The 27,209-nt window shown below is 43.4% G+C and overlaps 1 protein-coding gene across 4 annotated transcripts; it reads left to right on the top strand.

Moving 5' to 3' along the window:
• The first annotated feature begins 1,057 nt into the window (after positions 1 to 1,057).
• LOC138789967 (platelet glycoprotein IX-like) lies at positions 1,058 to 25,546 on the top strand. 4 transcript variants are annotated; one of them, XM_069968845.1, is made up of 4 exons: positions 1,058 to 1,077; positions 11,936 to 12,045; positions 21,698 to 21,764; positions 24,869 to 25,546. In XM_069968845.1, the coding sequence occupies exons 2-4, from the start codon at positions 12,005 to 12,007 to the stop codon at positions 25,487 to 25,489; spliced, it is 729 nt and encodes a 242-aa protein (XP_069824946.1). In that variant the 5' UTR covers positions 1,058 to 1,077; positions 11,936 to 12,004; the 3' UTR covers positions 25,490 to 25,546. The 4 variants fall into 4 exon arrangements, with proteins under 4 accessions (XP_069824946.1, XP_069824947.1, XP_069824949.1 ...); XM_069968846.1 differs by lacking the exon at positions 11,936 to 12,045 and having other exon boundaries at positions 1,067 to 1,077; XM_069968847.1 differs by lacking the exons at positions 1,058 to 1,077; positions 11,936 to 12,045 and adding an exon at positions 12,350 to 12,386.
• The last annotated feature ends 1,663 nt before the right edge of the window (positions 25,547 to 27,209 follow it).

Here is a 27,209-nt window from a genome sequence, read left to right as displayed (position 1 = left end):
CACTGGATGCATCCCTAGAAGAATGGAATCCATGAGGCAATAGACATGAGTCAATAGCCATGATAGGCTTGATGGCTAACTTGAATGGCAGCGGGAAGAGAGAAAGGCTAGGAAGGCCTAAGCTGAGCAGTGAGAATTACGCTACAGCATAACATGGAAAGAGGTAAAGTCACTGTCTTACTTTTTGGAAATTTTGCTGTGGAAAGTTGTCCACACAGGCTATCCATATTTCTAAATGACTTGTTAAGGTATATATCAATCACAGGGAACAGTCACTTGTCAATTGCGCCCTCTTAAACAGGAGATGTCAGAGAGAATAAACTGTGTGTGCATTTATACTTTATATATTGACTGACCCTTATCCCCTGCTGCGTTCATCCCACAATGCTTTATCCTACTGCAAGATGTGCACTAGGGATGAGCGAACCGGCCGAGGTGGAGAGGCTTCTGATTTTCGCTGTCTGCCTGCTCCGTGGAGAGGGTGAATACAGCCTGAGGACCGCCTAGAAAACTGGGATACAGCCTATGGCTATGGCTGTATCCCAGTTTTCCAGGCGATTGTATCCACCCTTTCCACGGAGCAGGCAGACATCGAAAATCAGAAGCCTCTCCACCTCGGCCGGTTCACTCATCCCTAGTGTGCACACTCCAGTCACTGACCAAGGCAGATTGCCAGTTATTGGCTAAGCGGGCAATACCGTGTGTATTGTGTGCTCATCTGGGAATAAGCACCATCAGACTAATACCAGTGGCGTAGCTACCATGAAGGCAGGGAAGGCGACAGCTATGGGGCCCCTGCAGGAAGGGGGCCCGAGGAAGCCTGCCCTGCCTTCATGCTAGGTACCGACCACTGTACCCCCGGGGGTCCAGAGAGGAAGAGGGACCCCCACTGCACTGTTCAGCCCCCTCACTGTAGTGCCGGGTGAGCGGGCTGAACAGAGGAGCAGGACCTGCCAGGTCCTGCACGGCACAGGAGAGGAGTGAAGGACCTTTGGGTCACATGACCCAAAGGTCCTGAATACTTCTATGTGAAGATCAGCCCGGACTACAGGAGGAGGAGGGGGAAGCCTTGGAGCTGTAAGTGCTGTGTATGTGTGTCAGTGAGTGTATATATGTATCTGTGGGTATATGTATATGTCAGTGTGTGTATATATATGTATCTGTGTATATATTTGTCAGTATGTGTATGTATCTGTGGCTATATGTCTGTGTATGTCAGCAATATCTGTAGCACTGGTGTATATGTGTGTGTTTGTGTATGTCAGCAGTGTCTCAAGTGATTGACAGGTTTGCTCCCAAAGATGTTCTGCAGCAGCTTCTATTAACCCCTTAGCGACCCATGACGTACCTGGTACGTCATGGTGCCGCGGGGGGTGTTCAGAGCGGGGTCCCGCCGGGACACCGATCCAGATTGCAGCCGGGGAGCGCCTCTATTAGCCGGCGCGGGTCCCGTTGCCGTGCCGGCTAATTAAGCACTTCAATGCAGCTGTCAAACCTGACAGCTGCATTGAAGTGCTTTATGCACAACGTCCCTGGTGTCTAGTGGCACGGATCTCCCCCCCGCGATGCGATCGCGGGGGGGAGATCCGTTCTTCTGGCCGGCCCGGGCCTCAGCGTCGGAATGACGCTGATCCCGGCTCGGCAATAGATTGCTATGGCCTGCAGCAGGCCATAGCAATCTATCACCGATATGATGGATCTTTGCTGTGTATATACACAGCATTGATCTCTATGAGAGATCAGTGCTTTGTATATACAAGTCCCCCAGGGGGACTTCTAGTTTATGTAAAAGAAAAGTAAAAAAAGTGTTTTTATTAATAAAAAATCCCCTCCCCTAATAAAAGTCCAAATCACCCCCCTTTTCCCATTTCATAAATATAAATTATTAAATAAACAAATAAATAAACATATTTGGTATCGCCGCGCGCGTAATCGCCCGAACTATTAATTAATGACATTCCTGATCTCACACGGTAAACGGCGTCAGCACCAAAAAATTCCAAAGTGCAAAATTGCGCATTTTTGGTCGCATCAAATCCAGAAAATGCACAATCAAAGTACCGATAGAAAGTACATGTCATGGCGCAAAAAATGACACCTCACACAGCCCCATAGACAAAAGGATAAAAGCGCTATAAGCCTGGGAATAGAGCGATTTTAAGGAACATACACTCACCGGCCACTTTATTAGGTACACCATGCTAGTAATGGGTTGGACCCCCTTTTGCCTTCAGAACTGCCTCAATTCTTCGTGGCATAGATACAACAAGGCAGGGGCGTAACTAAAAATGGCTGGGCCCCATAGCAAACTTTTGATTGGGGCCCCCCCTCCGCCCGCCCCCTCTTGATCGACCACTACGCCATCAACACACTCAGCTCTACACAGGTCCTGTACACCATATAAATTACAGTACAGTTATATCAGGTGACTTAAAGGGGACGTCTTCTCTGATCGGAGTTCTTCCCTGTTCATTTTCTTCTCCATCTCCTTCTCCAAGCCACAAATCCACAGAATCTGCCAGAAAAACATATTAGTCTCCTCACACTGGCACCATCCTCATCTCTCTATACTGCACATCTGCATTGGCCCCTTTACACCCTCATTTAGTGGGAAGGCTGACTCTATGTGATCCCATTTTATTATATGGCCCTCCTCTCTGTCGCCCCTCCTGATAAATAGCCCCCTTATGTTGCCCCCCTTATAGAAGCCCCCCATGCTGTCCCCCTTATAGATGCCCCCCATGTTGTCCCCTAATAGATGGTCCCCTATGTTGCCCCCCCTATAGATGGCCCCTCCTATGTTGTCCTCTTATAGATGTTCCCCTCTCCCCCAATGTTGTCCCTTTATAATATCCCTCTCCCCTATGTTGTGCTCCTCTCCCCTATGTTGTCCCCTTATAGATGGCCCCCTCTCCCCCTATGTTGCCCCCCCCTTATAGATGTCCCTCTCCCCCCCTTCCTTATAGATGTCCCCCTCTCCCCCCCTTCCTTATAGATGGCCCTCTCTCCCCCCTCCCTTATAGATGCCCTCCTCTCCCCCCTCCCTTATAGATGCCCCCTTCTCCCTCCCTTATAGATGTCCCCCTCTCCCCCCTTCCTTATAGATGTCCCCCTCTCCCCCCTTCCTTATAGATGCCCCCTTCTCCCTCCCTTATAGATGTCCCCCTCTCCCCCCTTCCTTATAGATGTCCCCCTCTCCCCCCTTCCTTATAGATGCCCTCCTATCCCCCCCTTCCTTATAGATGCCCTCCTCTCCCCCCCTTCCTTATAGATGTCCCCCTCTCCCCCCTTCCTTATAGATGTCCCTCTCTCCCCCCTTCCTTATAGATGCCCCCTTCTCCCTCCCTTATAGATGGTCCCCCTCTCCCCCCTTCCTTATAGATGTCCCACTCTCCCCCCTTCCTTATAGATGCCCTCCTATCCCCCCCCTTATAGATGCCCTCCTCTCCCCCCTTCCTTATAGATGTCTCCCCCTCCCCCCCTTCCTTATAGATGCCCTCCTATCCCCCCCCCCTTATAGATGCCCTCCTCTCCCCCCCTTCCTTATAGATGTCTCCCTCTCCCCCCCTTCCTTATAGATGTCTCCCTCTCCCCCCCTTCCTTATAGATGCCCTCCTATCCCCCCCTTATAGATGCCCTCCTCTCCCCCCCTTCCTTATAGATGTCCTCCTCTCCCCCCCTTCCTTATAGATGCCCTCTTCTCCCCATCCCCCTTATAGATGCCCTCTTCTCCCCATCCCCCTTATAGATGTCCCCCTCTCCCCCCTTCCTTATAGATGTCCCCCTCTCCCCCCTTCTTTATAGTTGCCCTCCTCTCCCCCCCTTCCTTATAGATGCCCCCTTCTCCCTCCCTTATAGATGCCCTCCTCTCCCCCCCTTCCTTATAGATGTCCCCCTCTCCCCCCCTTCCTTATAGATGCCCTCTTCTCCCCATCCCCCTTATAGATGCCCTCTTCTCCCCATCCCCCTTATAGATGCCCCCTTCTCTCTCCTCCCCCCCCCCCCTGGAAAGCAGGTTTAAAAAAAACAAACAAACTCACCTTACAACGCGCTCCCCCGTCGAGCCTTTTTCCTGTCAGTCCCCCGTCTGATGCGCGGCTGCCGGGGGTGTCGCGTCCTATCCCCGACAGCGCGCGTATCATAGAGCTCTCTGTGGGCTTGTGCTGCGGCCGCGACTTCCGGCACACAGAGAGCTCTATGATACGCGCGCTGCCAGGGATAGGACGCGACACCCCCGGCAGCCGCGCATCAGACGGGGGACTGACAGGAGCGCTGTCGGTCGGTCCCGTGCTCCTCCTGGCCCAGTGACTCCTTTTCCCTATGGTTGGGGAAAGGAGTCGCCAGGTCAGGAGGAGCACGGGACCCACGTCACGGGCCCCCTGATGCGGCGGGGCCCCGTAGCAGCCGCTATGGCTGCTACGGCGGTAGTTCCGCCAGTGCAACAAGGTGCTGGAAGCATTCCTCAGAGATTTTGGTCCATATTGACATGATGGCATCACACAGTTGCCGCAGATTTGTCGGCTGCACATCCATGATGCGAATCTCCCGTTCCACCACATCCCAAAGATGCTCTATTCGATCTGGTGACTGTGGAGGCCATTTGAGTACAGTGAACTCATTGTCATGTTCAAGAAACCAGTCTGAGATGATTCTAGCTTTATGACATGGCGCATTATCCTGCTGAAAGTAGCCATCAGATGTTGGGTACATTGTGGTCATAAAGGGATGGACATGGTCAGCAACAATACTCAGGTAGGCTGTGGTGTTGCAACGATGCTCAATTGGTACCAAGTGGCCCAAAGAGTGCCAAGAAAATATTCCCCACACCATGACACCACCACCACCAGCCTGAACCGTTGATACAAGGCAGGATGGATCCATGCTTTCATGTTGTTAACGCCAAATTCTGACCCCACCATGCGAATGTCGCAGCAGAAATCGAGACTCATCAGACCAGGCAACGTTTTTCCAATCTTCTACTGTCCAATTTCGATGAGCTTGTGCAAATTGTAGCCTCAGTTTCCTGTTCTTAGCTGAAAGGAGTGGCACCCGGTGTGGTCTTCTGCTGCTGTAGCCCATCTGCCTCAAAGTTCGACGTACTGTGCGTTCAGAGATGCTCTTCTGCCTACCTTGGTTGTAACGGTTGGCTATTTGAGTCACTGTTGCCTTTCTATCAGCTCGAACCAGTCTGCCCATTCTCCTCTGACCTCTGGCATCAACAAGGCATTTCCGCCCACAGAACTGCCGCTCACTGGATGTTTTTTCTTTTTCGGACCATTCTCTGTAAACCCTAGAGATGGTTGTGTGTGAAAATCCCAGTAGATCAGCAGTTTCTGAAATACTCAGACCAGCCCTTCTGGCACCAACAACCATGCCACGTTCAAAGGCACTCAAATCACCTTTCTTCCCCATACTGATGCTCGGTTTGAACTGCAGGAGATTGTCTCGACCATGTCTAAATGCCTAAATGCACTGATTTGCCGCCATGTGATTGGCTGATCAGAAATTAAGTGGTAACGTGCAGTTGGACAGGTGTACCTAATAAAGTGGCCGGTGAGTGTATATTTGTTAACAATGGTTTGAATTTTTTAAAAGCCATCAGATAATATAAAAGTTATACATGTTATATATCGTTGTAATCGTAACGACTTGAGGAACATGCATAACAAGTCAGTTTTACCATAGGGCGAACGGCGTAAATGCAAAACTCCCCGAAATCAAAACAAATTAGTTTTTTTTTTCAATTTGACAGCGCAAATGATTTTTTTTCGGTTTCGCAGCATATTTTATGGAAAAATAATGCCTGTCATTGCAAAGTACAATTGGTTTCGCAAAAAATAAGTGCTCATATAAGTCTCTAGGTGAAAAAATGCAAGCACTATGGACTTTTAAACATAAAATGGAAAAAGCAAAAGCGCAAAAACGGAAATTGGCTTTGACCTTAAGGGGTTAATGCTGGGATCTAATAAAAGAACCCACCATTAATATCTGCTGCATTTTCTTTTATTTCTGGTTGAGTATTTCTTATTACACTGAGATGATTTCCCTGTGTACAGTCTACTCATGGTGTATACATCTGTACTAGTGTAATCACATACTAGTGTAAATGTGTGTATGTCAGTGGCGTATCTGTATATATGTTAATGTTGCCTCTGTGTGTGTATATGTGCGTCATTGTCAGTGTTTGGCGAGGGGGGGGGGGGGGTAGGGGAGCGTACAGGATTCATCGGGCCCCGTACAGTTTTTTGCTATGGGGCCCCATGAATCCTAGCTACGCCCCTGACTAATACTGTGGGGGATCAGGACAGGTTTGGCAGATTTATCTAGCGTCAATGGTATTTGTGATATCAAGAAGGGCATATACTATTGAAGGTGTATGGACACCTTAAGTAAACATACTTTCCTATGTAACTATAGTTATATCTGCCAACATGCTGTGTATTAGGTCCTTGAATGTTTATATCCATAACAGGCAATTTAGATCTAGTTTATACTGCTATGACCCCAATTCTGTCAGGGTCAATCCAGGTCATCGGAATTTGTTTTTGGACAAATTATTTACCTATAATACACTATGGGGGAAATTTATCAAACGGGTGTACGAGTATGCCAGTCTAATAACAATCCCTGCCCCAATGCACTGCGTCTGAGACGGGCGCAAAAATGTACGCTTGCTCCGGAGCAGGCATAAATTTTCAGTATGATTTACACCTAGGCCTACTGTATATTATCATCAATCTCTGTGACCTTGGGGGAGAAAACAAAGATTAAGCGAGCGATGCAGAATGCCTGCCATTGAAAGGTCAATGCTGGAGACAGATATATTGATTCTGCAATAACTCTTCCCATATACGCTGATATGTGACTATGATTCCAGAGGTCTAGACAATCAAGGGATGTGCAGGCGCTAATCTCATTCTAATTGTTTTGTTCTACAGATATAAACAGCAACTAAGTTCATCGATCCTATCGCAAAATACTATTTACTAAAGTAATCTGGAGAGTTAGTGGCACTTATGCAATTGTGTATTATGTGTTCTGGGGAAATTGTAGGGATTTTTACATTACACATTCCAGTTTTTTTTTTACTCATTGCACATTGAAAAAAAACTAGTCTACATTTTCCCCGCCATATTATGCATTTATGTTGTTGTTATTATATTCAAAAAAGTTAAGTATATACATTGTTAAGAAAAAGGGCCCAGAGGCTTCAGATAGCATCATACTGGGCTTAGATAAAATACATGGTATACATGGTCTATGTAAATAATTCCTGCAGTGCCCATTCCAATGGTGTCATACTGTGCCCCTTAGTGGCACACATTGCCCAATTGGTACCTGTGGGAAGTGTAGTGCTCCATATAGTTCCTTGGCACCTGTGCAAAGTTTTCACTCAGGTTAACCCCTTAAGGACAGAGCCAATTTCGATTTTTGCGTTTTCGTTTTTTCCTCCTTGTGCATCAAAGGCCATAGCACTTGCATTTTTCCACCTAGAAACCCACATGAGCCCTTATTTTTTGCGTCACTAATTGTACTTTGCAATGACAGGCTGAATTTTTGCATAAAGTACACTGCAAAACCAGAAAAAAATTCAAAGTGTGGTGAAATTGAAAAAAAAACGCATTTTGTTTATTTGGGGGAAATGTGTTTTTACGCCATTCGCCCTGGGGTAAAATTGACTTGTTATGCACGTTCCTCAAGTCGTTACGATTAAAACGATATGTAACATGTATAACTTATATTGTATCTGATGGCCTGTAAAAAATTCAAACCATTGTCAACAAAATATACGTCACTTAAAACCGCTCCATTCCCAGGCTTATAGCGCTTTTATCCTTTGGTCTATGGGGCTGTGTCAGGTGTCATTTTTTGCGCCATGATGTGTTCTTTCTATCGGTACCTTGATTGCGCATATACAACATTTTGATTGCTTTTTATTACAATTTTTCGGAATTTGATGCGACCAAAAATGCAAAACTTTGCACTTTGGGATTTTTTTGCGCTTACGCCGTTCACCGTACGAGATCAGGAATGTGATTAATTAATAGTTCGGGCGATTACGCACGCGGCGATAGCAAACATGTTTGTTTATTTATTTATTTGTTTACTTTTATTTATAACCTGGGAAAAGGGGGGTGATTCAGACTTTTATTAGGGGAGGGGGCTTTTTATTGACAACAACACTATATATATTTTTTTTACACATATACTAGAAGCCCCCCTAGGGGACTTCTGGTATATACACTTTGATCTTTCATTGAGATCTCTGCAGCATAGATATGCTGCAGAGATAAATGAGATAGGCACTCGTTTACTTCCGGCTGCTGCAGCCGGAAGTAAACGAGTGCCGAGCCGGGGACGGCGCCATCTTGGAGCGGTCCCCGGCTGGCTTCAGGAACGTAGATCGCTCCTCCGGGATAACATCCCGGAGGAGCGATCTCCGCCACTAGACACCAGGAAAACGCTGGATCTGCAGTGACAGCTGCATCTGATTACTGTATTAGCGGGCATGGCGATCGGACCGTGCCCGCTAATACCTACAGTCCCGGGCTACAAGCGGCACCCGGGACCGCCGCGGTTCAGAGGGCGTACCTATAGGGTTAAGGGGTTAAGTGGGAGATGTAGTACGTTATTTTCCCCCACTAGGTGTAACTACTGTTTTTTGTCCTTTATGAACAGCAGTAGAATGAAAGAGTTCACGGTTTTATGCTATGCTAACCAGTCACAGATGCTCTTCTTTCCTATGCTATCCTATTCATTATTTCTCTCGCACACACTCAGCCCCACCACTCTTAGGAGGGTTTAGATTTACCCCTGTAGAAGGAGTTAAACTGAGGAGGAAGTGAGTTAGTCTCTAGTTAGTATTCAGAGTGAGAGGATATACGTATGAGAAGCTGGCTCTTAGAGAGACTTTCCCTATGCAAGTAACTACCACAGTTATCTAGTGCTAAGTTCACCCTAGGGGAGAGAGGCCACCTAGGATAACCCTAGCCCACACCAGGAACCCTTCTAAAACATGCAGGGCAGTTTCCTGACAGTAGAGGAACTAACCTCAGTAGGACAAAGCTACCAGGAATAGGTCTACGTATCCTACTGCGCAGGACAACTGGGTAATTTGGAAGTCTGTTACACCCAGATAACCGACGACTGGGGCTTGTGCTACCCACCTAGGATGGGTTCTATGCAACTAGGGGGCAGAAGGTGGTCAGACTATAGTCTATATGTGAGTATGAGTTTCACTTATTTCTTCTTATCTACACTTCAGTTCCAGCAGAGCACATATTCTACATTGGGCAGGGCTCTTCTGGCAGCTCCTCTCCTCTTCCTGCTCTTCACAAAGCACTTACTACTACAAACACCTACTTCTACAAAGCACTGGTTTTACTCTATTGTCAGCAACTACTTTTTCCAGTATCAAGATTCACAATAACTGTATTAAGTGTACTGTTTACCACCAACCTTGTTCAATAAAGTAATAAATCTTCCAGCCCAGGGCTGTGATCAAGCATCTATTGATGTGCGAAACAGCTGTAAGCCTGATACTCATCTGCTATCCGCCTGTTGCTATTTTGCTTCATTCGGTGAGTGCCTCCACTGTCTACTCTAAAGCTTTATTACGTTGACAACCCTGTCTACTGTCTTGGAGTGCACCACCTGTAGCAGCAAGTCAGGAGGACGGGACTCTGATGATTCCCAGCTCGCAAGCTCAGAAAAGGTGGAGGGTCACCTGTGTTTGACTGACTTGTTCAGTAAAGTGTTCTATTTTTCTTCTAAACGCATAGGACACCACTGCTTTCCTTGGGTTATTTTTACCCTTTCTATGGGTGGCGGTACCAACATCCCGGGTGGGTCTACTACCACTCCAGGTTACCATGACAAATGCCCAAGGGACCCTCAACACTCCCGGAGGTTACCGACCATTTGGAGAGAACAAATCGGCCAAAACAGGTACCAATACTACAGAACTGGCATCACGAATAACATCACATTAACTGGCCGAGTAGCACATATGCAATATACGTTAGAACGGCCATACATTGTGTGAACGAAGTGGGAACGTTGTTCCTGCATTAGCGGCTGCAAATAATTGACGAGTCAATTATTTGTGTGGCTTTAGGGGAACAACGGCAGTTGTTCATTACAGTTTGTTCCGATAGAGTGCATTGCAGTGCATTATTTTAAGTTTAAATCGCCAACAACGTCCATTCTTGCATTAAAAAAATTTCCTGTGTGAACATAGTCATAGGCTGTTTACTCTCTACGGGAATGTGCCATAATTTAAATGGAACAAAAACACTGTGTATTGATAATGATGGCTGCAAATAATGACCATGATTATTAATTGCAGCCATCATTATCAATAGACGGACGCCTTTCCCAGCTAAATGACAGAACATTTCCAACAATATTACTTTCTACCCTCACCAAAGGCTTTCTTGCACTTTCCAATGAGTAAGTTCTTTGCAATTGTTGAAACTCTGTGAATAAATGTTATTATTCTGGTTACCATGACTCCTCTGATCTATATATTAGTGCATTATGTTACATTTATGATGTTATCTAAGTATCTAAGTAAGTAGATTTTTTTTCTTGTAAGGAAATATATAAGACACTAAAACATGTCCTTGGAAGGAGCTCAGGCAACCAGAATGAATTGTTTACAGTGCTCAGTGGAGTCACGAAACTATGTACAATAGGAATTGTCACCAACCATTGAATGTAGTCAGGGATGACAAGGGGTAATCAGGAGAACTACAAGTACCAGGAATATTAAAGTATACCTATTCTGCTGCTAGAAATTCAGGTATCATGGATAAAATGGTACTATGCACAAGCCCCATTAAGGTCTGTGTCTCTATTACATGGATGACAGTTACCTATTAGGCTATGTTCACACTACGTAAAACTACTTTTTGTGGTGTGGAACAATGCCTTATTTTTAATGGGATCCCGGCCGGAGCGTGTACACATCGTATACGCTCCGGCCGGTATCCCGTGCGGGGCCGCAAATAACCGACATGTCGGTCTTTTGCGGCCGCAATTCAATGAATTGCGGCCGTAGGAAACCCTGTCAGTTCACACAAATGAAACGAGCGGCTCCGGCCCCTCGCTTCATTGTGCGCAATAGGAAGCTCTAATGCGGGCGCGCGCTGATGCACCCGCATCAGAGCTCTGCGACCGGACAGATCACCCCGCCGGTACTTAAGTCCGGGGTCACGTAACGGCCGATTGTTCACGTTGTGTGAACATAGGCTTACACTGCATCTCTTTCAGTTCTGTTGTCTTGGTCTACACTGTTTGCATAACATCACAGACGTCTCAGTAATCACCAGACACGACATCATCAAGAAGGAAGTCCCTCAATGCATTAAAGGGGTTATCCAGCGTTACAAAAACATTGTCACTTTCTTCTAGACCTCTTTTCTCCTCTGTGGTTGTGGTTTGGGTACAGATTTTGCAACTCAGTTAAAAGTGAATGGAGCTTATTAGAAACCACACCTGACCTGGAGACAAGAATGGTGCTGTCTCTGGAAGAAAGTAGCCATGTTTTTCTAATGTTGGATAACCCCTTTAACGGTCCTTTTACAGCAATCTTTGGCTGTCTGTGGCTGTAAATGAGCACTGATCTGCGAGATCGACGCTTGTTTGCTTTGCCTTTACACGACACAATTATTTAAGGGGTTGGGCCACACAAACAATCCTTGTATCGTTCGTGCAACCATTAAATGCATGTTATTGGCCGCACATTTCATGTTTACACAAGGCGATGTATGGCCGGTAAACAATGATTTATAGAGCTGCTCAAAAGATGCCATCAGCCAACTAGGAGGCATTTTCATGCCCTGCACATGTATAATAAGGGCAAAGTCAGGTCGGCTTTTAGCCTCTAGATGTAAATACATAATAAATGATAATATGTTTCTATTCATTGCAGGTCAAGATCTTGAAAATCATAAAACATTTAAACACATTTTATTATTTTAACGGATATGATTTGAAATTAATGACTTTGTTCCTCAGAGCCGGATCATGTATACTTCCAAGGTATGTGCCATATAAATGTATTAAGGGTCGGAAAAAAAACTACTGATATACAGTGGCGGGACTGTGTCAGAACGATAGGTTTGTGGTGTTCTGTGCTTCTAAAAATACAATGAATAGAAACCAGGAGGTCACCCAACAAGTCATTTCTGTCATTGTATTGCATGTCATGGTGCATTATCAGCCTGCGACCATTGAGGGAAGGGGAATAGAGGACTTAGCATTTCCTTCCTGGCTCTTTTGAACATTAGATAAGTCTCCAGTATTTTGTTCACTTGGAATAATAGAGTCATTTTTGGTACAAGCTGTATCATCCTGATCTTGAGAAGCGGCATTCAGCAAAGGTAAGCATGCTCTTTATTAGAATATAATTATATATAGTGATCACATAGGGGCCCGATCACATGTCACCAGGATATGTCAGAACTTGTATTCTACTAGTGACTATAGCGACACCATATCCTGTATGTACACTGTGTGTGATACTAAGTTATAGTTTGCTGTGTCTTTTAGAACTGCATAGAAACAGTATACACAGTCATTATTAGACCCTTTTAACAGGTTGCTGATATATATCAGATCATATTGGAAAAACGTGATGTGAATGGGTCCTAAGAAATCTTCTTAATGACTTATGCTGCTGTAAATCGTTTGCTTGAAACAAGACCCTCATAACAACGATTACTCCAAATTAATAGAAATAAGGTGTGGGTCGGCTCGATACTCTATGGCAGGCTTGTCCTTAATAACAACACTGGTCATGCGGTAATTACAGAGAACATTAACCTTAATGTATCTGACATAATTGCGTATTCACACATTGTTACTATATTATGGGGTAATTGCCATCACTCTCTTGTGAGCTGTGTACCTGGTATGATCATCAGGTGATCTGGATAGATGGTTTTTACCCTAAAATAATTAAGGTTCTTACTAAATCTACAAATCAATGACAAATGGATACAGAAAATATGTTGAGAAAATCTTTTCACCATATAAAGCCTAGTATTTATATGCTGAAACTGGAATAACTAAAATTCATAATTTATTTTTCTCTGTCAAATCAACTGGTGTTAGAAAGTTCTATAGATTTGTAATTACTTCTATTTAAAAATCTTAGTTTTCTCAGTACTTATCAGCTGCTGTATGTCCTGCAGGAAATTGTGTATTTTTTCCAGTCTGAGGCTAAGTTCACACAACGTAAGACACAGTCCGTTCTATGACCCGGCCAGGTCACAGAACGGCCGGTGTTAGTAAGATAATCCTGGCCAGTACTGCAGTACCGGCCGGATGATCTTCATTTCTATTGAATTTGAATGCCAACCCATATGTATGCCCCCGCATCCGAATTCCCTGCAGCACAAAAGTGGAGTGTGCGGCCGGAGCCGTCATTGTGTGACCTGACAGGTTCTCTGCGACCGCTATTCAAAGAATAGGGATCCCGGCTGCAGCAAATACTATGTGTATACTTTCGTATTAATAACGGCCTTCGTTGCCGATTGCAACTTTTATGAAAATATACGTTGTGTGAACATGGCCTGACACAGAATTCTCTGCTGCTGACTCTAGCCATAACAGTAACTGTCCAAAGCAGGAAAGGTTTTCTTTTCTTTTTCTTCAAGGGTCAGTTCAGATGTACAGACTTGCAGCGTAAATCTGGCTATGAGTCTGTCAGTTCCTGGCAGTTCCCTGTGACAACATACTCGCAGCGGTCAGAACGACCATTGCGTGTATGTAATTCTGCCGGCCCCTTAACCCCTTCGGCTCCCACTGCTGCTGCTGCCCGCTGTGTCTGTATACATTACCTGTCCTCGCTGCATGGGGTCCCGGTGTACTGCTCTCCCGCCCGGCCAATCAGTGGCTGCGGCTGGGCAACACACTGATTGGCCGGGCAGGAGAGCAGTACGCCGGGACCCCGTGCAGCGAGGACAGGTAATGTATACAGAGCGGGAGCCAGGCGGCAGCAGCAGTGGGAGCCGAAGGGGTTAAGGGGCCGGCAGAATTACATACGCGTATGTTGTGACAGTGAACTGCCAGGAACTGACAGACTCACAGCCAGATTTACGCTGCGAGTCGGTAGGTGTTAACTGACCCTTAAAGATATTTTATTAAGGATTTTTTTGTTATAACAATACAGGCATTATTTTTGCACATTAGAAGATGTTGTAAGATCAAAAATAAAAATAGAAGATAAATGTCAAATATTAGACACGTATAAATAACCAAATATGTTACTTTACACATGATTTGCAACTGCTCTGGACAGTTCCTGACATGGACAGAGGTGGCAGCAGAGAGCACTGTCTCAAACTGGAAAGAATACACGACTTCCTGCAGGACATACAGCAGCTAATTGTACTGGAAAATTAGAGATTTTTTAATAGAAGTATTTACAAATTTACATAATTTTCTGACACCAGTTGATTTTAAAGAAAGAAAAATTACTTGACTTCCCCATTTAGTCACCCATGTTCTACAGTGAGGTATGAGGCATACCGTGCATGTAGTATTGTATGACTCTTTGTGTTTGGTATCAGAGATAGTATATAGATTAAAGTTGGAATGTGCCTTAATGAGTCATATGGTGGGCATCCTTTCAAGAATACCCCTTTATATAATATTCAGAGGGGGGGTGCAGATCGATACATTCTAAAGTACTTTATAGGACTAAATCGTGATATGGAATTTAAGTGAAGGAAGTATATGGTGGTTGGGAAAAGAGGCCAATCCAGGATTATTTCATAAAGTGCTGTCTATATTCAGATATTTACTGTATCTCTCTTCTTTGGGTCATATCATATGATCTGAGTAAGAGAGATCCGTATGTCTCGAAATGTCTGGTGGGAATAAAATTATAATTTCATGCAATAATCCGGGATTGGCATCTTTTCCTAACAAGGATTGCTAAAATACTACACAGGCATTAGGGCTCATCAAACCACCATATTCTGACCCAGTTGTCTAGCCATCATTTACCCTTGTCACTCGGATCCTCGGGTTTGTCTATTTTTCTTGTTTCCAACTGACTGCTCACTGATACTCCTGTGGTTTCTCAGATTTTGACTCCATGTGAATTGATGCTGCGAGTATATTTATTCATCACACGGCCCTAAAATTTAGTTACACGTATTGAATGTAATTCTTCATACTGTATTCACACGCATGGTGGCTTGTTTGGCAGTACAACCACTTCATATGGCAAGGGGAATGCTGTCGGCCTTTGGGAGAGGTCAGTTCAATGTCACCTCGCACCGGGTAAACTCGTATTAGGAGATTAAGTGGCCTTTTAAGACAGCTTTTATTTGATCATGGAATCGTCTAATTTGAAAAGGACATTTCATTTCAATTATGACTCCATAACATTTCCTAATGAAGTTGACAAAATCAATTTTATGGGAGATATTTCTCACACAGACAATTAATTCCAGCTCGGGTTTCTAAGTTCTCGAAGAGTTACTCTGTTTAATTAGAAAGGAGCAGGAGCGATATGAAGCAGATATTATCATTGACGGCGTTCTTAGTAACCACCTGGTTTTCAGAACTCTGAAGTCCATTACCTGGTTTATTAATGGGAGAATGGCAACATTTATAAATGTGCCACATGATCAGATATATGAGAGGTGACTACTGACAGAATTCAACAAATGAAGAATGATCGTTATTCACCAAAAAATACTGTGTCATGGAGCAGCAAAGATCATTTACAATGATATTGTATTGACCCTAAGTTCTACAATTCCTTTGGAAAGTTTTTACACTTTACCTATACTGCCATATTTTCCTCTGTCTTCACTTAAAGTGTACTTTAGGTACTCTGTTGCCTCCAGGACTTACTGTATGGTGGCTGACCAGTAAATAATTATCTAGATCATGGGAAGAACTCAATGTAAGTTTCCTTTGTCAGCTCACTGTCTCTTCTTTGGTTATGATCTCTGGGCCTTTCTAGTTGACACTACAATGGCACTTCTTAAAAATAGCACTCACATGGTGGAGACCCACTTGGTGCCACTCTAGGGGTCTCCATGCTACAGCCCACCAACTTTGGTCTAACTGCCTCATAGACCTACTACAGGTTATCCAGACACCTGATGTAGACGAATCAGCCTAGTAACATCTGGGGAAGGACCAGCGGTGGTGATTTAGGGTCCTATTAAACAAAGTGATATTCAACAATTAACGGTAAACAATTGCAAACAAGAGCTACCTGAAATTTTTCACCATATTACACAGAATGATAGTCATTAGTTTCGATTGTTACTACGATAGTTTACTTCATCTGATCCCAGCAAATAAATGAACAATGTGGAATAACACTGAACAATTAATAAAGATTTTAGGTTCAGCTTAAAAGATGCAATCAATGACACACGTACGATTTTTCAATGGTTGCCTGCATTCACACGAAGCAATTATTGTTTTAATTCAAACTATATATCGATTTTTCGTACGCTAACAAAATGGAAGAAGCATAGTAAAGCGGCAAGGGGGGCCCTGCAGATGAACTTCTCAGCTAGCAGGCCCAGTCGCCATTGTTTCCGATGCAACCAAAGTAGCTACACCACTGAATAAAGGTGTTACTGTCAGGTAGGGTACTGGAAAGACACGTAGATGAGTGCAGCCCTAGACTGGCACCCGCTCCAGCTGTCCCTACCTACTTGCCACAAACAGTACTAAGATTTACTGCGGACAACTGGTCGACAAACCTTACAGTAAAATAAGTGAAAAACAAAACAAAACAAGAAAAACAAACACAATATGGAATGGTCAGGAAACGAAGTCAGCAACAGCCGGGCAGCGTAGGTACAAAATCAGAATCCAGAAAACAAGGTCAGGGTAGGTAATCCAAAAGGTCAGAACAACAACAATAAAAAGTCAGGAGAATGCTTGGTCAAGGCACAAGGTGCTATCACAGGCACTGGAATTAGACCAGGGGCTGAGATTTATAGTAAACTGGAACCTAGGTGCTGACAGCTAACTGGCAAGGTCAGCTGTCAGTCACCATCAAGGGTACACCTGAAACCTATTGGGGTGGTGGCGAGGCCCCGGCTGCGGCAATACACAAAAGAAAAAAATAATAAACACAGCAGGCTGGTTGCTGGGGACGCTATGGGCGGGCCCACGGCAACTAGTCCCGCTTAACAGCAGAACGTGATAACATCAGAGTGTGGCCCGAGATCTGAACTAGCAGGGCGGCTGCTAAGGACGGCATCATTCTCAGCCAAGCCGCCCACCTCGGCAGAGACCAAGCACGTGGCTCGACTCCTGGCAGAACCCACCCTCTGAGCAGGTTGCTCGGCTCCTGACAGTTACCTTTTATTGCCCATAAGTGCCAAAAGGTGTTACATTTTATTGCCCATAAGTGCCCAAAGGTACCCACTGCTGATGGGTTTAGCTGACAATATATGGGGGCCTCCTGACTATCTGCCTACAAATGCTGTCAGTGGGGATAAAGGTTAGGTGTGATGGAAATTCAATGCCCAACCACCTTGTTCTTTAAGAGATAAACTGGCAAAAGACCCATCTGGCTGTGACTCAGGGTACTATTACACCAAGCAATTTTTCGACGACTAACGATTAACGATAAACGATCTTAAACGACCGCTAAGGCAAACGACCCGAAATCGTTTGCCCAATTACATGGAACGATGATCGTTATTTATGATCATTCTTGTGGTCGTTTAGTCGTCGGTATTGCGTACATTTCAGCTGCGAATTCTTATTCCACCGAACGATGTGGGAACGATCAAACGATAAAAATAGGTCCGGATCCTATTAAACGATCAATGATTTCTCGTTGGTCGTTTAATCGTTGCCTGCTAGTACATAAAACGATTATCGTTCAAATCCGAACGATTTAACGATTTTTCGAACGATAATCGCTCCGTGTAATACCAGCCTTACTCCTCCACTCTACGCACCAAAGAGAACATGACCAAGTGTTCATGTGTATGGGGAAGCCGGGAGAAATAACCCATTGGACTATGTGATGATAACTAATGATTTTAACAAAACAGGTCGTTTCAGCACATTGTGCAGCTCAGTGATCGATGTGAATACAGATTTTTTTTTTTAAACCTGTAAAAAAAAATTAAAATCACCTAAATGAAAACAAATTAAATAAAAGACATAAAAACTTGATTTAAACTATAAGTCATTTGCCGATAGCAAATTCCTTTCAAGTACAAAAAAAAACTAATTTACATCAATGTATTTATTTCATTCTTTTTAGAAACAGTAAAATACTCCAATAAATATAAAACATATCTTATCTTCTAAACTGACGGTAATGCAAAGATATTGCTCTCCCCAGGATATCCTCAGTACAATTAAAGCCTTCCATTTAGCCATGGTCTCTCATCTCAGCGCTCATTTAGCTGCAGTCGGTGTAAGGTGCACAAACCTAATTTGCAATTCTTAGAGACATTTCCACAATTAAGTTTCAGTTTTAATATTTAACTTCCCAGCCGAGCCTCCCAATGGAAATTACCTTAACTGGATATGGCATTAAAGTTACTTAGTTACTGACTTTAATTTCCCATACTGATGACACCTCCTGACTGTAAAAACATCCCGAATTTAACCCCATAAGTGCTCTTTCTTTTTATTATTCCACTTTGTAAGCAACATGCTGGAGGGCTACAGAAGTCTAAAGGGCCTTATAAATGGGCTGGTTATTGTGCAAAAAAAATCGTAAAAAAGAGTTTAAGAGATAATTTTCTGATGTAAACGCGACAATGATCAAACAACGATCAAACGAAATTCATTCGTATGTCATTTATCGCATCTTTTAAACTGACCTCAAAATCATCTTTAAAGGGGTAGTGCGACGTTTAACATTTATTCACTAAATAACACACATTACAAAGTTAAACAACTTTGTAATGTGTGTTATTTAAGTGAATGGCCCCCTTCCCCGTGTTACTCCCACCCTGAAAGTATGGTGCAGTATTACTTACTCAATTGCTGTCGACCCCGGCCGCCATCTTGCGTTGAAGACGTCATCTTCGGGAGACCGGCTGGACCACTCCAGCCGTACCGTATGCCAGTCCCCCTCTGCTGCATCATCAGCTGTTCAGACGCGATTGGCTGAGCATAACTATAGCGGCGCCCCGCAACACATTATATTGAGACACTGAGGCAGACGAGATTCCCAGCAGAGTCCGCAACGGGGTTCCACTCCGAATTTCCACCAGTTTTACTCAGTGCGAGCATACCCTTACAGTATAAACACTCATCGTTCACAGTAAATAGATAGGAACACAATTACCATAATTCGCAATATATATATGAACGTAATTACAATTGCTATAACTTTTCATAGCAAATTATCTTCTCGTCTAAATGCCTATTGTTTGAGAGAAAAAAATCCTCACTTGTTCGTTAAATGAGCGCTTAAGCGTTTTATCTGTACGTGTAAAAGGATTCTAAGACACGAGAATGGGCACATGGAGGGCTATAGAGCGACCCTGTGCAGCAGTATGCATGTCACTGTACCATTAATACCATAGTCCACTGCAGGGGAGGGTGGAGATGAAAGGTGATTAATAACCTTATATCATCTAAATTTAACTGATGGTGGCAACAGCAGAAAACACAGACCTATAAAGAGTCGCAATTGTTAGTCTATGCGGTATTGTTGCTACAGGTACATTCTTATCAAAATATTATTTTTTGGCCTATATAAACCAGTTGCAATAATTCCAGATAAGGGGTTCAGCTGGGGAATTGTGTGTGTATTGGTGCATTAGTTATACCATAATGTGTAACCTATAAGTATAAGTATCTTGATCAGTTGTGGGCTGATCATTGAGTCCCCTACCATGTCACAGTTATGGAGGTCTTTTGTCCTCAAGCCTGCATGCATTATGCCACCCAATCATAGTAGTTTTTGCAGGGTGGAACAATGCCTTAGTTTCAATGGGATCCCGGCTGGAGCGTACACACATCATATACGCTCCGGCCGGGATCCCGTGCGGCCCCGCAAATAACTGACATGTCAGTTTTCTGCGGCCGCAATTCAATGAATTGCGGCCGTAGGAAACCTTGTCAGTTCACACTATGAAGCGAGCGGCTCCAGCCGTTCTCTCCATAGTGTGCAGGGGGAAGCTCTGATGCGGGCGTGCGCTGATGCGCCCGCATAAGAGCCCTGCGGCCGGACAGATCATCCGGCGGGTACTTAAGTACCGACCGCGATGATCTGGGCAGAGACTGGCCAATTCTGTGACCCGGCCGGGGTCATGGAATGTCCGGTTGTTCACAGTGTGTGAACATAGCCTTAAACAGGTTCTCCTCATAATAAAAATCCATATTACCCTTCTTTTCCCATTTACATCTAAAAGTAAACAAAAAAAGTAAACATATTTGCTATGGGTGTGAGCAGATATATTTTTGGTTAAATTACATCTCACAAAAAAGTAAAAAATGGAATAAAAAGGGATCTACACATAAATGGTGCAAAGAAAAAACAGACCATGGCAAAAAAATCAAAATAGAGTCAGAATAGGGAGAATAGAGGTTTTTAATTATTTAATAAGGCATAAAAAAACTACAGTACATTTGTTATCGTACTCACTGGTAGAATACAGATAAAATTGAAGTTCCACTGCAAGATGAACGGACTAAAAATGAACCCATCAAATTTGCAGAATACTAAGGTTTTTATGTCTTTCAGCCTTAACTCTCTCTTAAATTTTACCAATAATTTTTCAGTTTTGCAGTATAAATGAGGGTGCCATTAAAAATTACAATTGGTCCTACAAAAAACAAGCCCTCATATGGTCCTATAGATGGAATAATAAAAACTTTATGATTCTTAGGAGGCCAGAAGGAAAAAATTGAAATCCCAAAAATAAAAATTGGCTTAGGAGTGTTTTATAAAAACAAAAAAACTGGGACATGCTATTAGTTACAATCAGTCAGGGTCTCTTTGCTGAGACCCTCACCGATTAGAATAATGATCTTCTCCAATATGAATCCTTTCCATCCAGCAAACCCATAGACTTATAATGGAGTTGCATGGGACAGAGATCGCCGAGAGCCCAGAGAGTGCACTACTCTACATTGCACTTTTTCCTGTTTGTTCTCTTTGCGGAGATCTCAGCAATGATATTCTGATCAAAACTTTTGACATGTCCCTGTGATACATCAAAAGGGTATTTTATGACTCATTTAGATATTAAGGGTGCGTTCACACCTACAGGATCTGCAGCAGATCTGCAGCAGATTTGATGCTGTGTTCAGTTATTTAAATGAAATCTGCTGCAGAAAATCAGCTGCAGATCCTGTAGGTGTGAACGCACCATCACTGTGAATTGCACAGACACTTTCTGCATCTCTTCAGGGTACCGTATAGCTGCAGAGACATACAGTGCAACCTATAAGCATCTAGTAAATTAATTTTAATTCATACATAAAATAATCAGAGAATAGAAATGACCTTTTCCCAACAATTTACAATTCCTAGCTCAGTATAAATGTGATGTCAATTGGAGCAGCACAAATATGATAGGTACCAAATACTAATCCAAGGTGACCTTATCTATTGAGTGTCAGAATCTCCTAACTCTTCTTCGCCTCTTTTACACACAGGCCTGTCTAACGGCCCCATGCTGGCAGCACGGATAAATAAAGTATATATATTTTTTCTAATTTCCAGGCAGGTTCTCGGCAGCAGCGGCAGAACTGTTGGCCTAGCACAAAGTGGAGATAAACTGTATGGGCAGGTAAATAAATTAGGTTCCTCCGATGAAAAATTGATACTGAAGTTGAAAATGAATTAATGCAAGATACAACTCAGCAACTAAAATATAATCTATAGCAATAATGTTTTGCTGCAAGATGTTTGGAAAGTAATGTATTGGGGATAATTCACTGCACTGGAGAACAGCGATTGGAATTATGTGACAGGAAGTACAAGGAAATATGGTGCCATCCAAAGGAGCCGTAGATCCCAGAGCCGAGCTCAGGCTGGGCTGATAGATGTGCTGTGATAGTGGTTCAGAGACATTACATCCTTGGTGAATATCAGCACCACAGGCGCTAGAATTATGTGTCACCATCACAAGCATCATTCAGCTGCACAGCATCAACTGTCCATAGCAGATGAATGATCCTATTAACAGCCAAGCTTTATTCTTCACTCCACTAAACAAAGTATGGCTCCAAAGTTTGAGTGACCTGTGGAACACACAGTATAATGCAGATAAGTCATAGTTATAGTACACTGCTAGAATTAGAAGAATAACCATGAACTGCTTAAAGGGGTTATCTAGCGAAAATCTTTTCCTTTCAAATCAATTGGTTTCAGAAAGTTATATAGATTTGTAATTTACTTCTATTTAAAAATCTCAAATCTTCCCATATCAGCTGCTGTATGTCCTGCAGGAAGTGGCGTTTTCTTTTCAGTCTGACACAGTGCTCTCTGCTGCCATCTCTGTCCGACACAGGAACTGTCCACAGCAGGAGAGGTTTTCTAAGGGGATTTGCTACTGCTCTGGACAGTTCCTGTCTCGGCCAGAGATATCAACAGAGAGCACTCTGTCAGACTGAAAAGAAAACAACATTTCCTGCAGGACATACAGAAGCTGATAAGTCTGGGAAGACTTGAGATGTTTAAATAGAAGTAAATTACAAATCTATATGACTTTCTGAAACTAGTTGATTTAAAAGAAAAGATTTTCGCTGCATGACCCCTTTAACACACTATAGCCTTGTGGTCTCCAGCATAGCACAAGTTAATTAACAGCCATTCATTTTACATATACAAAGGGGACACTGTACTGTTATATTGTAAGATGCAAGACAAAACAAGTTATGTGAACTTGGGACTGAAGGGGTAAAGTTTCTCCTTTAAAGAGTCAAAAGGCATATGGCATCTTATGGGTCAAGCATGGCTGCAGTGGAAAAAATAGGCAAAGTAGCTCTCCTCCAAGAGGAAGAGATATTGTTCTCTGATGCCACATATTGGAGGTAGTGTCCTGCAAGTCAGTGCTTGGTCCCTTTTAAGTGACTCTGTACCCACAATCTGACCCTCCCAAAAATGCTTGTACCTTCGGATAGCTGCTTTTAATCCCAGATCTGTCCTGGGGTCCGTTCGGCAGATGATGCAGTTATTGTCCTAAAAAACAACTTTTAAACTTGCAGCCCTGTGTCAAATTGTCATGGTCTAGAGGGATGCACCGCCTCTCAGTCTTTCCTCACTTCCCTCTTCATCATTAGGAATGCCCCTGGCAGGATTTTTCCTATTCATTTCCTGTCTGAACACTGCACAGGTGCCTTAACGATCCCAAACGTGTGCAGTTTTCAGACAAGTGATGAATAGGAGAAATCCTGCCCGGGGGCATTCTTAATGATGAAGATGGTGGGGAAGAGGTATGAAGGAATGTCGCAATCCTAGGGCATGGGTACTCTAAGGCATGCCAATTTTACACAAGGCTGCAAGATTAAAAGTTATTTTTGTTAGGACAATAAATGCATCACCTGTCAAACGAACCCCAGGACAGATCTGGGATTAAAAGCAGCTTTCCAAAGGTACAAGCAGTTTGGGGTGGGCAGATTGTAGGTACAGAGTCTCTTTAAGGTACAACTTAAAATTTCTGAGCCCCAGTGCACAATCTGTACCATTTGACATTTATCCATTTATACTACTGGTGTTTTCTTTGGGAGCCTGCAGACACCAAGGCACAGGTACAACTGCTTCCTCTCCATTCTGGAGATTTTTTTTCACATCAGAAAGATATACAGATCAGAATTTTCTGGTATCAGTACTTCCAGTACTTATCAGCTGTTGTTGTCCTGCAGGCAGTGGTGTATTCTTTCCAGTCTGACACAGTGCTCTCTGCTGCCCCCTCTGTCCGCAGGAGAGGTTTTCTATAGCGCGGAGCAGGAGAAGTTTTCTATGGACAGAGGTGGCAGCAGAGAGCAGTGTGTCATACTGAAAAGAAAACACCACTTCCTGCAGTACATACAGCAGCTGATAAGTACTAAAAGGTGGGAGACAAATCAATATAACTTTCTGGTGCACAAATTACATTTGTAAACCATGTTTAATGTACATGTCTGGAATACTTTTGGCATATACCGTAGTTGTATCTATAGGGTGCCTGTTAGCCAACATATGCCAAAGGTCATCATATTTATTTTTGCTGTAAAGTACGCTACACTATTCCATACACCTGGCTTTCTATACCCTTTCTAAAGTATTTCTTCTCCAGGTACTGCTCCTATCTCTCTATAAATATTAATTGATTGTTGTAACTCAAAATTTATCAGGGTCATTAGCAATGTGCACATTACATTTTTTCGGACAATGTCTCAAAATGTAAAAAAAAAAAAAAAAAGATACAAGCAAGTAAAACCTTCAGTTTGCTTTTGGAATGTTTCTTAGTTGCAGCATTTTTTGGGCTGTAGTATAAGTTATAGCCTAAGGAATGGCTATTTCAGTGCTTACAGTCCAACATACATCCCACAGTACATGCCAAAATCCTTATCCCTCAAATTGTTAATGAATAGTTATTTACACAAACAAATGAATAGAAATTCTCCCCAGAGAAGGAAATAGATATATAAAAAATGTTATAAAAAATATTATAATTGTTATAATAAGATGCAAGGATTAGACATTTCCATCACTCGTTTTGATGTTTTCTAGATATACAGTATTCTAAAGCAACATCTAGTATACATAACCATGTACAATATTTTATGTTGAATAGACATTGAAGGGCTCACTTAGAACTGATGATGTATGAGCTTTAACCATTATATGAATACTTCTATATATACACTTGCTACACCTTTGTAAACTGTAATGCATTTTGTTTTCTAGGCATCAATGGCATGGAGAAAACTCCCCTTTTGCGTCCAGCTGATTGCTTTGGTTCAGTTGTGTAACTGCAGCATTGATTCATGTCCAGCACCTTGCAGCTGTTTTTCCTTAGAAACAAGGGGACTTATAGTCAACTGCAGCTCGCGGCACCTCAGAGACGTGCCAGATCTTCCGATCCTCACTGTACGGCTTTATTTGCAGAATAACCTAATAACATCGGTTTCTCCCGGATCCCTCGATCACTTGGTCAGCCTCCAAGAAGTCGATGTGTCTGGCAATCCTTGGAATTGTGATTGTCAAATTCTGTACCTGAAAAGTTGGCTGGACGCTGTACCTGTGCAGAGAAACGCTGGAAATCTAAGATGCACGACCCCAAATACGTTATCAATGAAACCATTCCGGAACCTTACCGGAAATGACCTGACTTCATGTACAAGAGCATGGCCTATCAAGTGTAAAAAATTCTTTGTACGAGATCTTTATTTGATTGGGCTCGCCGTCGTGGTGCTTATATTGATGTCCTATGTGGTCCGAATGGCAAGAAAACTGGCTTGTCGTGTGGCAGTCACTACTGGCTCTTATTGCAAAAAGGCCTTAAATGAAAGCTACAAGTCAAAGTAATACAAAACCCAAATGCAAAGGTGGATTAAGGATAAGATCCAATTGTGGAATCTATGGGGGAGATTTATCAAACTTGCTGTAAAGTGGAACTGGCTCAGTTGCCCCTAGCAACCAATCAGATTCCACCTTTCATTTTCCAAAGAGTCTGTGAGGAATGAAAAGTGGAATCTGATTGGTTGCTAGGGGCAACTGAGCCAGTTTCACTTTACACCATGTTTGATAAATCATGTTTGATAAATCTCCCCACTAATCACCCTTCACAAACAATTAAAATAACCACCAATCACATGATTTTATAGGCAGGGACATCAATCAGGTATTGCAATTTCATTAAAGGTGTGCTCCAGCATGGGGGCACTTTCTGGGAGGGACCGGGGAGGAGGTGGCTGAAATAAAAGACATCCGCTCAGCCACTCAGTGAATGAGGCGGGATTCGAGCGGACTTCAAACGGATCCCGCCTCCTTCACTGAGTGGCTAAGCGGCCCTGAGACGTAGCGTCTCGGGCGGCGTCAGACACCAGGAAGAGGCCGGGGACCGGAGCGCCGCGATGAGTGACCCACCGCTGGAACCGGGGAGGTGAGTGGACGTCTTTTATTTCAGCCACCTCCTCCCCGGTCCCCCCCAAAAAGTGCCCCCACACTGGAGAACCCCTTTAATATATACATAACTATAATCACATAGGGGGAGATTTATCAAACATGGTGTAAAGTGAAACTGGCTCAGTTGCCCCTAGCAACCAATCAGATTCCACTTTTCATTCCTCACAGACTCTTTGGTAAATAAAAGGTGGAATCTGATTGGTTGCTAGGGGCAACTAAGCCAGTTCTACTTTACACCTGTTTGATAAATCTCCCCCATAGTGTATAATGTCCTATCCTGGAACTAGCCATTGTCATGCCACCTCATGGGCTCACATGATCTTGGGCCACTTTCAGGAATCCCAGTCATCTGGTAAGACACGCCACTCTCACTCCACGGCTTGTAAACAGGGAATGTGGATGCGCACACCCAGACTTTCAATTGGTGTAGTTGTAATAACTTATGCTTCTCCTCTTATTTGTCCATTATTGCAGACTTGGTTCACAGGCTCGAGGTTTTCTCCGCCCCACTCACAAGGCAGCGTCCTTTGCTACTATGGAGACCGATAAACTTTCATTGTCTTGGTTATGTAAATACTTAGAATAAAGAGTACACTATATAATAGATTGCTTTACCGAATCCATTGTATGAATTTAGATTGGTTATATACAAACTGGACTCAATTCCATCCACTTAGCACAGATAAGAAGCTACATGCTATAGTCAAATGTCAGACATCCAGGTGGCACCACTCAATATGAGCGCACCACTAAGTCACAAGCAAAATCGTGGAACGCATCATCCAGCAGCCAGCCAGCCATATCTGTCGACCCATAAGTATGTCATTAAAATAATGACCAATAAAAAAACAGGACTGTAATGGTGCAATTACACAGACAGATTTATCTGACAGATTTGTTAAGCCAAAGCCAGGAATGGATTTAAAAAGAGGAGGAATCTCAGTATTTCCTTTATTACCTGTCCCCTGTTTATAGTCTGTTCCTGGCTTTGGCTTCAAAGATCTGTCAGATAAATCTGTCTGTGTAAACGCACTACGTATATGTCAGTCAGTATATTTCAGCCAGTATTGCAACCAAAACCAGGAGTGGATTAAAAACACAGAAAGGATCTGTTCACACA

Source organism: Dendropsophus ebraccatus, chromosome 4, assembly GCF_027789765.1.
Source record: "Dendropsophus ebraccatus isolate aDenEbr1 chromosome 4, aDenEbr1.pat, whole genome shotgun sequence".
Classification (NCBI taxonomy): Eukaryota; Metazoa; Chordata; class Amphibia; order Anura; family Hylidae; genus Dendropsophus; species Dendropsophus ebraccatus.
Note: the sequence above shows the minus strand (reverse complement) of the source record. Positions and strands in the feature narration are given on the sequence as shown.